General features: G+C 40.8%; 1 protein-coding gene across 2 annotated transcripts in view; it reads right to left on the bottom strand.

Moving 5' to 3' along the window:
- Window positions 1-12,136, bottom strand: part of ptpdc1a (protein tyrosine phosphatase domain containing 1a) — a 30,298-nt gene that overhangs the window by 3,261 nt on the left and 14,901 nt on the right. For both annotated transcript variants that reach the window (XM_031731534.2, XM_039612292.1), the window contains 6 exons: window positions 10,468-10,639; window positions 9,993-10,073; window positions 9,754-9,872; window positions 2,346-2,483; window positions 1,155-2,254; window positions 181-366 (listed from right to left, as the gene is read on the bottom strand). In XM_031731534.2, coding sequence (XP_031587394.1) covers window positions 181-366; window positions 1,155-2,254; window positions 2,346-2,483; window positions 9,754-9,872; window positions 9,993-10,073; window positions 10,468-10,639 — 1,796 coding nt within the window. The remainder of the gene's footprint in view (window positions 1-180; window positions 367-1,154; window positions 2,255-2,345; window positions 2,484-9,753; window positions 9,873-9,992; window positions 10,074-10,467; window positions 10,640-12,136) is intronic.

Below are 12,136 nucleotides of genomic sequence, written 5' to 3'. Positions count from 1 at the left end.
AATTAAGCCAATTTCATGCTCCATGTTTTCTTTTGTACATTTCACTAGAGTAGCTTTGATTTTTCAAAGTTAAAATTTTTTTTTTTTTTTAAATATATACGGTGCAACCTTTCACTTCATTCAGCTGTTTAACAAAGCCTGCTATCCCTGTTTGCTTGGAAGATATTTGACACAGTCTACCTTTTCCAGTGAATCGAGGGCGTTCTGTGGGTTTACATTCTTTTCAGTGAGGGCTTTTATATCCTCACTGCTGATGACTGGATCCTTAAGCTGCTCCACCCACGACCACATCAGACTAGATAGGACCAGAGGGTCTCTCTCCTTGCACAGCCTCTCCCATGTTCCCTCTCTAGAGTTCAGCTCCATCTGCACAACACAGAACAGACTGACAATGAAATGACTGAAATGAAGTGTCAGTAAGAACACAGTTCCAGGTTCAAGTCAAACTATGTACAACACAGTTTTTTAGTAAAAAAAATGAGACCTGACCGTACTGTACTCTTTCACAGATTAACTCAACACGCATCTCCTATTGTAAAGATAGTATGATTCTAAATACACTGCAAGACAATCTATGATACGTGAGACCCAGAGCTGTCTTTCTTTGGCAAATGTCAGTTAAAACTACAAGTCATCTAATGTGGCAAACACCACTGTGACCGGACAAAGTCTGCTAATTCACCCAAGCAGCCGGGCTTATCACTGTTTTGGCTAATCCTAGCATGACCTCTGTTCAAACAAAAAACAACTAGCTGTGGATGTCATTAAAAACAATTATGTTTTGAGGTCACACAGTAGACCTAGCAGTCAACACAAAGGTGGGTAAGCCCAAAGCTGTGAAGACAGAGTACTCTTTTCAAAACCCTATTTTTCAAAGGTACTCTCTTTCCACTGCTGCCAAAAATAACAGGCTAATCCTGGAAGGTTGCTAATGTATCATCCTTCCCTTGTGAAGAGTCATAGATTGCTTTTCTGGCAATTGCATGAAAAGTAAGAATTTAGCCCGAGAGCGTATCGACTACGAGACATTTGAGATTGTAATGTTTAGAAAATCTGGTTAAGCAGGTTGGAAATCTGGCCGAAAAGTAAGTGTAATAATTTAAACAGCTTTTGTATGGCTCCATTTCTCCCTGCACAAGTTAGGTGGGGCTCACCTGCCACACTGACACCTTGGAGGTGAGATCCTTGTCTGTCAGTTCCAGGGCCAGAGCTTTTGCCACCATGAGGCGCCTGCTCTCTGGTGAGAACTCAGACTGGAGAGTGATAAAAGGAACCTCTGAGAAGTCACCTGCACTTCCACCCATTGACACATTCTCCTTACCAGCTACCAGTTTGCTCTTGACTGATAAGGCAGGCAGTGTGGCATTGCAGTGGGATCTTCTACTCTCCTCAAAGAAATCTAAAGGCAAACTCTGATGGCCTTCACGGAGTGGTCTTTTTAAAATGGGAGACCCAAGGTCTTCCTTTGTTTCTGTACTGGAGTTCTGATTGTTCTTAAAAATGTTCTGAGTAGAGAGGTTGCAAAATTTGGAAGGATTACGGGCAGTAAGGCTGCTGTGAGACAAGGAATGTTTGATCAGGCAGTTGATTGGTTGGTTGTTCTTCAGATTTCCTAAATGATGTTGGCGTTGCCCTAGCTTGTGAAGAACAGAATCGCTGTAGCTTCTGTTTTCGCACAGAGAAGACCTCTGGGGGCTCTCTCCATTCTGCTGCCTCCACAAGGGGTCGAGCTCATTGTCACTAATGAGAGGCTGATCGTTAGCAAGTCTAGGCTGTATCAGTGCTGGACTAAGAGGATGGGATGAACTACATAGAAGGGGAATCCCTTTCCCTTTCATTTCCTTCCCAAGCTGTTGAAGGGCCTGCTGGGACACCGTCTTCTCTACCTCAGCCGTGAGGTCAGGAATCTCCAACCATTCCTCCTCGATCACCACCTGTCTGTTGGCTGCGAAGTCAGTTAGCAGCCTGCACACCAGCTGGACAATCTTTGGCACGTTCTTCATCTGCCGAGCCTCGTAGCCATGTAGCAGGTGTCGTTGACGAGTGAGATACTGGGACAAAGTAACGGCACCTGCTTTGGGTTCGGCGCAGGAGAAGACACTTCGAAGAGGAACCAGGAACTGGGCAAACTCCCTGACACAGAGAAGCTGGCCTCTGGTTTGGATGGAGTTGGGTCTTTTGGCTCGCACAAACAGGATGGCTTGGTCAGCGTTCATACGAGTTGTAAAGACCAAATAACAAGCCAACAACACACCTGAATGATGCAAAATAGAAATTAAAAAACTGATATATTTATGAAGTACAAATGCAGATTTGAGTGATTCCAAACTGCTCGTGTTGCAAACCTGTTCTTCCAAGGCCAGCATGGCAGTGGACAGCCATCTTCCCTTCTTGGACAGCAAATGACATGACTTTTACCATGTCAAGGATTGTAGTCAGAGATGCCACACCATAATCTTTCCATCCAAAATTGTAGTAATATACTGAAAGATAAAAAGCCAGAGAATAGAACCAAAAGGAGTTTTCAATTGTTTGTGCAGTACATGGTCACAAACATCCATCCATCTTCTTCCGCTTATCTAGGACCAGGTCGCCGGGGCAGCAGCCTAAGCAGAGAAGCCCAGACCTCCCTCTCCCCACTCATCTCCTCCAGCTTGTCCGGGGGAACACCAGGTGTCCCAGGCCAGCCGAGAGATATAATCTCTCCAGCGTGTCCTGGGTCTGCCCCGGGGCCTCCTCCCGGTGGGACATGCCTGGAACACCTCAGCGAGGAGGTGCCCAGGAGGCATCCTTGTCAGATGCCAGAACCACCTCAACTGGCTCCTTTCGATGTTGCAAACATTGCACCCTAAATCAGTTGAGTCAATCTAATAAACAAGAGCAGCAATGACAAGTTGGTGGCAGTTTTATTGTTTTTTTTCCTTCCCCCCCCAAACTAGCTTGCTAATTAAAGAAGATCTCAGTCCCACAGGCCTAGAGATTAGCCAGCAATCCCCTGGCAATTTCTGGTCTCTAGGAAGAAATGTGAATTCTCTGACTGGTGGTTTGCTGGAGGTTTCCTGCGCTTCCTAGTAGGTACTGCACTAAAAACCTTGTAATTGCTTTGGTTACTAGCAGACTACTGTCGTCACCATGAGTCGCAACAAAGCCACTGCAAACGCAATTTTCTCTCCGAGCAGTGGTGAAACAGTATGACAAACTAAAAACAGAGAATGTTCACCTTCAAAGTAAAGTACTGTACCACTGCAACCAATACATTTTAAAAGGTCCATATTTTACTTTGAAGTTGAATGGTCGCCATTTCCAGTTTGTGCTGCACTCAGATTTACTTCCACTTGGCGAATAGTTTGTGAGTGTTTGCAAGCTAGTAGGCATCTTCCATTCAAATTATCGGAAAACAAGATCCAACACTGTAAACCTCTTCCAGCAACCTCCAGATACCATTCACAGAATACACACCCTAGCGACTGTTGGTTATCAGAGGGGTCACTGCCTGGTCTCTAGGTTTGTGTGAATGGGACTTCAACAATCCATTTCCCAGCAACTGCCAGCAACTGTCAACTGCTCAAGAAACAGATATTTTTCTCTTACAACTAGTGGTTCCCAAGTATTTACCAACTGGTCTCCAGTCTAGTGTGACTGGCGCAGTCAGCCAGGTTCAATAATAGGCTTGTAAAACATACAACCTTGAAGTAACTTGGAATAAATCAATCTTGTGCATGAATAAGATTGTAAGTGTTATAAACAGCCCTGTATTATAGAAATTATTTTTTAGATGACTAAATTATTTTGCTACTTATGTTTAGGATCAATATAATTAGTTTTGAATAACTTCCTCAGTCACTGTTGCATTTTCTGCACCAAAACAGAGCGTGATCTTTCCCTAGTATTCCCCAAGAGCTACCTGGGTTGAAGCGTAAACTCTAAAAGCGGAATGCTGTAATAGTTTTGACACCTTTTTCAGGAAACGTCTTGAGTGGACATGTTTGACCATAAACAAGTTTGGCACAAACTTCAATCACTTGAGCTGATATTGCAACCACAAGACATGGGCATCTTGCAGGCATTGAACCAATAATGAACTGCTCTGTATATCCGTGTTTTAGACTGTGTCCCAAGAATTCAAGTGTTGCCACGGCCCAGTCAAAGTCCACACCAGAACCCAACTGAGATGCTGCAATAAGACATGAAGAAAGCCGCATACAAAGCAATGCCCACAAACCACAAGGAACTGAAGCAATGTTGTAAAGAATAGTGAGCTAAAAAAAGACATGAAAGACTAATGAAAGGCCTACACGAAACTATTAATGTTGGTAAAGGTGTTTCTAAGCTACTGATTCATGGGTGTACTCAAGTTTGTCAACCACTGCTTCAGCTTTTGTGCTTGGGTTTTGTTAAATAAATATTGACAGTGTAATACAGTTTTCCATCTGAAATTTAATTTAAACATTTTACATCTGAAAAAGAGCACAAAAATTATCATTATTTATATAACAAAAACAAAAAATACTTTCTTTTTACAATGTCTCTACAAATACATCCTGGTCTGTAAATATTTTGCAGGAAAAAAATGCTAAAAGTTAGCATTTAATGAGATAAATGTGTTTCACAGGTGTAGAATACGTACATTAAGCACAGTTTATTACCTCAAGATAAAACTATGTTTCCCCGAAAATATACTTACTGCTACCATTTAAATTCAACTCCTGGAATAATATGTTGTTAGAGGATCAATCCATTCTATGGAATAGCTCTCCTTCCATTATTATTAGGTTAAATATAAACCACTGATTAAAGCTTGGTGGATTTGAACTCAAGGCTTGTAACTACAATTTTTACTGTAGTTGTGGCTGAAAAGATTCAAAACACATAAAGGAGCCTTGGTCTTACACTGAGTGACGCATCTTTTCTATACAAAATACAGGAACTATCAATCATTTTAGAAACACAGCTCAAAGGCTAGTTTACAGCCATCACTTCCAACGTCTCTGTAAAGATCTTTGACTTTACACAAAGGGAAAATGTTAACATGATACGTGATCAGGTGATTAACAGACTTATAAGATTGTTGCTTTGGTTCTTTTCATAAGATTTGCTTCTCAAGGAGTGAAAAATGTTGCACGACAAAGACCAATATTAAGATTACAGCCAAGTGTTTCGACTTTTTACAGACTGTCAAATAAAACATTGGAGTACACAAAATGTATGTTTTGATGAGGTGACATTGCCAAAATCCCAGGAGAGCCTATTAGGAAGAAGAAGGAATGAAATAAATCCCCTTGCAATTACTTGGTTACTAGGGACTGGATTACATCCTGCATGTAGGCAAAACACAACACAGATGGTACTGAGGGAAATGTTAAATCTACCTTAGCCTGTCACCTGCTCCACTAACTGCATACTGTGTACCATAACTCAGGTTCAAGAAAACTAAATGTATACTTTTTCCACTATTACTATCTGGTCACATGGTCTTCTATGTTAAGAATGGTCTCCCCTCTTAAGAATCTACAAATCTACCTAATCAGGGCCAAACCATTCATTCATTAAGAAAACCCCCCACATCTGTCAGTTTTCATTCTACATCCTCACAACGTTTTCAATAGCTGTTGGTGCTAAGTACATCTGCTGTTTGGATCCTTCTGGAAGAGGCCCTATCAAAAAGCTACTGACACACAAGCCAGTGGTGTATGAGAAACAGCTCTTTAAAAGACGGACGGTTTAAACAGAACCAGGAGTATATTAAACTATCAGTGTCGCAATAACAGTGTAATGTTGCAAAAGTCTATCTGAAGACTGTAGCTCAGGAGGCAGAACAGGTCACCTACTAATCAGAAGGTTGGTGGTTCAATCCCCATCTGCTCCAGTCCGCATGCCAAATATCCTTGGGCTAGACACTAATGCCAAGCTGCTCTTCGATGCATCCATTGGAGTGTGAATGTTAGACTGAAAGCACTTATACAGAAAAAAGTGCAAATGGGCGATAAAAGCTCTAATTAAGAACCAGTCCATTTACCACGTCTTGAGCCACCCCTTGAAGGTGCAGCAACTTATTAAAATGAGAACAAACAGTATTATTATCATATTGAAATACAGGATATATTTATATATTAGGGCTGCAGCTAACAATCATTTTAGTTAACGAGTAATCTATCAATTAATCAGATAAGAAATACTTTTGTCTTATTAATAAAAAGGTCTTTCAGAATGAACTTCTCTTTGGTTTCCATTCTAGAAATTACAATGTTTGACTGCGTACAACATCATTAAAAAAAAACAAAAAACAACTTAACCCTTTGATTGTATTAATGTGCCATATTCAAATACTTTTTTAAAGAAAAAAATTTTTTAACTGCAAAAATATATAAATAATCTCAAGTACAGTCAAAGTCAATTAAACAACAACCCTCAGGTCATTGGCTCAGAGTTTTATTGGCCCATTTACATGAAAACCCATAAAGGTTTACAAAACCCAGTAAAGGTTTTAATGGTGATCACAGGAATACTTTCACTCAACCCGAGCTCACCGTCTCAGTAACCGCTCCGCCTCTTTGCTCTTCAAGGTGTGTAAACTGTGCCGGTGTCATCGTCACCTCTGCCATTGTGTTCGCAGTGTTTTTGTTTCAAACTGGGCCCTGAGCGGGCTTAATGTAGGGCTGGGCGATATGGCCTAAAATCCACATCGCAGTATAATTTGAAGCATGTGCGGTAACGATATATATCTCGATAAATTCTTTTCTTCTGTATACCGTATTTTCCGCACTATAAGGCGCACTTAAAATCCTTTAATTTTCTCAAAAATCGACAGTGCATCTTATGTATGAATTCTGGTTGTGCTTACTGACCTCAAACCGATTTTATGTGGTACACGGCGCTCAAAAATCTGTCAAAAATGTTTTAGTACGATTTTGGTACTAAAAGCCGCACCGCTTGATGGATTGTCGGAGCATTACGGCTACTGTAGTCAGGAGCTTCGCTGAGTAATCTGGGTCCAAAACTCCGTCTGCTTCAGGTACCAAAGTCAAATGAACACTGCGGCATCACTGAGAGTTAAAAACTGTCTAAATTCGCTAGCGACACAGCTGTGTTAGCATAACACAAACACAGTGAAGCTGGAGGATGAACACTAACTTTTTTCCACTCGATAAAAGTTAAGGTGAGGGTTCCCTATGGTTAGGGACAAATGCATGGTAGGATGCTGTAAACGGACCAAACTTCAGTCAGGAGAACAACTGAGATAATCCATCCACAATATGAGGCTAGTCATTAATATACTGCAACAACATGGGAATAGAGCAGCTGCCAGAGGATTCAACATTAATGAATCAATGGTACGGAAGAGGAGGAAGCGTAGTTTTTGGCTTTCCTCATATTCCAAAACGTGTTTCGTCTCTTTGCTATTACTGTCGCCCAGCATAATTTGGAGATGATATTGCTTGCAGCCGCTGCGATGTTTTTGACCGTAACAGGCGCCGCTTGATGTCACCATCAACATGCACTATCGCGGCACAGCGGTATAGTCAAAATCTCTACCGTTGGCCAAATTAATATCGTTTATACCGTATACCGTTTCTACCGCCCACCCCTAACTTCATGTCAGACTTCTTGTCCACACACTGCTCCTAAATACGTTTGTATTGCAGGTCTGTTTTTAGTCACTAATAAAACACTGGCGTTTACACCGTCTAACACATCAATGCTCTACAGAGCCGTGCACTAAACAACGCATCAAAGCAAAGACTTTGTGTTGAGGATTTTTTATAATGGAATCATTCGAATTACTCGATGAATCGTTGCAGCCCAAAGGCAAAAACAGAGTCTGAACAATTCTGAGCTTGAAAGGCTTTATCCTTTAACACATCGGGCCAATCCACGACTGACAGTGATCTGCTGTGTGTTTTTCTATCCAGTTACGCTTTTACTGCATTGGCAGGTATTTGGAATCACTGTCACGTTGAAAAATAAAGCTGTTGCCAAACAGACACTTTTGCATGGTGGATCAAAATATGACTGTAGTCTTCTACATTCATTTTTGATCCCTAACACCACAGGCTAAATTGCAGCCCCAAAACCATGACTGAGCCTCCACCATGCTTTAGATGGCTGTAGATAGATCACGGTTATACCTTCGTCCTGACCTCCTCTGTCTGTCATTTTTGGTTCATGTATAATTTTCTTGTAATTTGATATACTTCAACCTCAACTTGTGCCATTCCATAAAATGACTTCTTGAAAAAAACATGGCTACCCTTCCACTGGGACCAGTTCTTTTGGGTCTTCTGCGAACAGACCCATCTCTCAGGTTTCTAGATTTTTTCCTATTGTTTAAAGGCATGACTCTCAGACACTGTTCATCTGCTGTAAACATATTTTTTTTAGGCCTGACACATTGTCCTTTGTCCTCCACCTGTCCAGTTTCTTAAAAAAAAAAAGTAAGGACACACTGCACACTATGCTGAGATATGCCAAGTTTTCAGCCAGTCGCTCTTTGGGAAGCAATTTGTTGGTTGTAAAATACGATCCGATGACTGTCAAACATATTACCTTTGGAATTTTTCAGGCTACTAACAACATACCTAAACATTAAAGTTTAAAAAAAAGATTATTTCTTTGCTAAGTTGTCTATTATATGTAAACACAACATTCATCCCTTGAATTTGGTGGCTTTTTATGCTTGAAAAATTGATTCAACTCAACTCAATTCAATTTTATTTTTATAATGTAGCACCAAATCACAACAACAGTTGCCTTAAGGTGCTTTATATTGTAAGGTAAAGCCCGTACAATAATACAAAGTTAACATTCATAAGTCAGTGTTGAGTAGCTACAAGCACTGGACAGAAAAGTGAAACGTCTTTAACCTCCTAAGAAACGAACTCTTCCACGGCATGCATTTTTAATTTCTCTTTGATATTTGGGCTGATTGGGACCTGATGAATGTAAAAACAAAGAATTACCAGATTTTTTTTTTTTACCTAATTTTTGTTTCTAAGAAAAATAAGAGCCACATATGAGGATATTCGTTTAAAATTTCGATAGAACAGTAACAGTATAATGTCCTCGTAAGTGGATATCAGGCCCTTGTAGAGCAAAATTGAGTATTTTGGTCTAAATAACCCAAAATGTGATGTCCACATATGTGGACGCAGGGTCCTAAGAGGTTAAAAGACCTTCAGTAGGTCTGGTCGACTATTGAATTGAATTGGATTGAACTGAAAGCCTTCATTGTCATTATACACAGTATAACAAGATTAAAACAGCTCTATAAAGGTGTACATGTGCTTAGCACATTATAAAAAACTATACAGTAATTGCTCAAGACTGCTTAAAAAATTGACAAAGAATGTCTGGTTACGTGGAAGCAAAGCATAGAGGAATGAGGGGTGGCATAAGAATTTTTCACAGTGTTGTATAATAACAGTGAATAACTGTGTAATTGTTTGGGGGTTTTTGCGCTTTTGTACATTTTTTTTGCACGTTTTAATTAAACTACACATTATCTGCTGAAGGAATGGAATTTATATTTGCAACTTGTTTAGCCAAACCTTGCTAACCTCATGAATGAAGCCCAGCTGCAAAGATAAGTGTGGTGGACATTAAGAGTTTTAGAAATGAGGCCGTCAAACAAACAGAAGCTATTCCACCATGATTATAAAAGGGTATTACCTAGTCACATGACTACTTGTCCACACCGTTTTTGGCCATGTTTGGGGCAATTCAGTGTATAAGCAGTAAGTAGATATGAGAACTTACTGCCTGCCTCCATGAAAGTTTCAGGTCGGTAAGTGAAGCCGCTCTCTTGCTCCAGTGGGTTTCCACAGCTGGCATGTTCTCCAGGTCGCTGCAGGTTAATAACGGTTTTCAAACCACACCTGAGCACAGCAGTCCACAAAACAAGTCAAAACAGACACTCAGAGCTGTTCTATGTCTCACAGTTCTTCTGTTTATAAAGTCGTTCATTTTAAATGAGATGTGAAAGAAATAGAATGTACCTTTGAAATTGTTCAATTATGTAATATTTCTCTATGATCTCAGTGGAAGGCCTTGCCATAGCTAGCAAGTTGTCAGTAATCCTATAAGAAGAGAAGATGAAAGGTTGAACAAGTAAAAACAGCAAAATGGTCAATATCAATACTAAAAACTATTCAGTACCTAATACTGAACGTTTGGTGCAGTCCCTCATTTTATTCTATGCCTGACACAAGTTGTTTTAGCTTCTTCTCCCTTTAACTCTACTTCCTTTTGATTGGTTGCCCTGCTCAGAGTCAGAGCTGTGTGGCTGAGATGACAACCCTCACACAGGGTTTACTTAAACATACACTGCACTCATTATTTGAAATTGTGGCCATGTTAATGGCCATTTAATATGGCTATTAAATGTGGCTATTTAATATTCTGCTAGAGGAACAGTACATCTGTACATCTGGCCACTTTAAACTACATGGACACTCTAAGATATCAACATACCAAGATGAGTAGAGTCCCTTGATGGCTTGCTCCTCATCACTCCAGCGAGAGGGGTTCTCATATTTGCAGGCTTTCCCTCCACAGGCCATGGAGCACTGCATGTGACCGGGGATGACATGCCTCAGGGTCTCACCCATCTTGGTGTACTTTGCAGTAGGGACCCTTGTATTGGCTAATGGTACAAAAAGAAACATAAGGAAATTCTCCATTTGCAAAAGAAGATATCAGAAATTGCTACATTTCTCATTTTCTTCAGTGTGGTTACATCTGCTGGTCTTGCACTGGGTGACGGACTGAGGCTGGTTCATGCTTACAGCCGCCATGACCGCGTGGGAGGAGGAGAGGAACTCCAGGGCAGATCTGCACTGCCGCTGCAGAACCCTCAGCAGGATGTCCGAGGCAGAGCCCCTGCGGTCATGCCACTTCACTCTGGCCAACATCTCCCCGGCGAAGGAGCGGCGTCCTTGATGCTGCTGCATCCTATAGTGCTGCTGCCTGCACACCACGGCCAGCGCCTCTTTGCTAACAAAGGCTTCTGGCTCAGCACTTCTGTGCCCATGGTGAATCATCGCTCAACAATCACCCATTGCTGATCGGTTCATCAGTAGCATTTGAAGTGTCACCATGACAACCATCTCCAAAGTCGTCAATGGGAGGTGGGACAGGGGCTTATGTTGTTCTCACACAGTGCGCACACACACCATGTCACAGATCTGAGGCAGGCAGGCTGCTTGTAAAATGTCACACTTGTTTGGTTTTTAAAGCTGTACATCTACAGTAGCCACGAACACGCGGCATTGGTCAGCAGGTACAATGACACACCTTTTTCTGCTTTTGACTGGATCATTATTAACCAAGTGAACTGGATTTAAATATATTCAGCAGAAAACTGTACTGGAGAGCCAGGTGAGTTTCTATTCATATTAATGTAATGTAACCATCAATTATACACAGGATAGCTTAAATGAAATCCTTGTTATTGGCCCAAATCATATTTCCCACATTATATTAATCTAAAGCAATGCAAGAGACATATACATGTATGTCTCTTGTATATATAACACACATGTAACACACATACAAGAGCAATTATGTCTTTGCATCAACAAATCAAACACAAACGCAACTGCTGTAACAACGTGAATGCGCTGGTTAAAATGAAGACATCAAGCTGTGGTTGAAGGCTGCGCTACAATTCATCAGCTAGTCCACCACTAAACTGCATCCAAAAGGTGAAGTGATACTGTGGGCTCTGTGAGTGCATGGGAGCAGCAGGACGGCTGGCTGACAAAAAAGTGAGAGCTGCTTTCACTAGCTGCAATGGATAGAGCCACAACAACACTGGCTGAAAATCTGCCACCTTCATACTTCCTACTGTAATATTTCACAGATCAGTCTGTCTTACAGTGCAACCAGGCAGACATCTGACAGTACTAATAAACTATAACAGAAAGCCAAAAACATTCAGACAAACATTCATATTATTCAATATATAAAATTGCATTTATATTTCTTGCTACTATCATATGGATACTGGAGACATTTTTCTTATCAACTTTAATGTCCAAACTTTGTTTAACTTGAGCCACGGTTAGTGATTCACTATTAGGAACCTCTGTTTTTTCAGCCTGAGCATCACTTTTTAGATATTTAGATAGATTATTTAGAT

The sequence above is a fragment of the Oreochromis aureus genome, linkage group 5, assembly GCF_013358895.1.
Source record: "Oreochromis aureus strain Israel breed Guangdong linkage group 5, ZZ_aureus, whole genome shotgun sequence".
NCBI lineage: Eukaryota > Metazoa > Chordata > Actinopteri > Cichliformes > Cichlidae > Oreochromis > Oreochromis aureus.
Note: the sequence above shows the minus strand (reverse complement) of the source record. Positions and strands in the feature narration are given on the sequence as shown.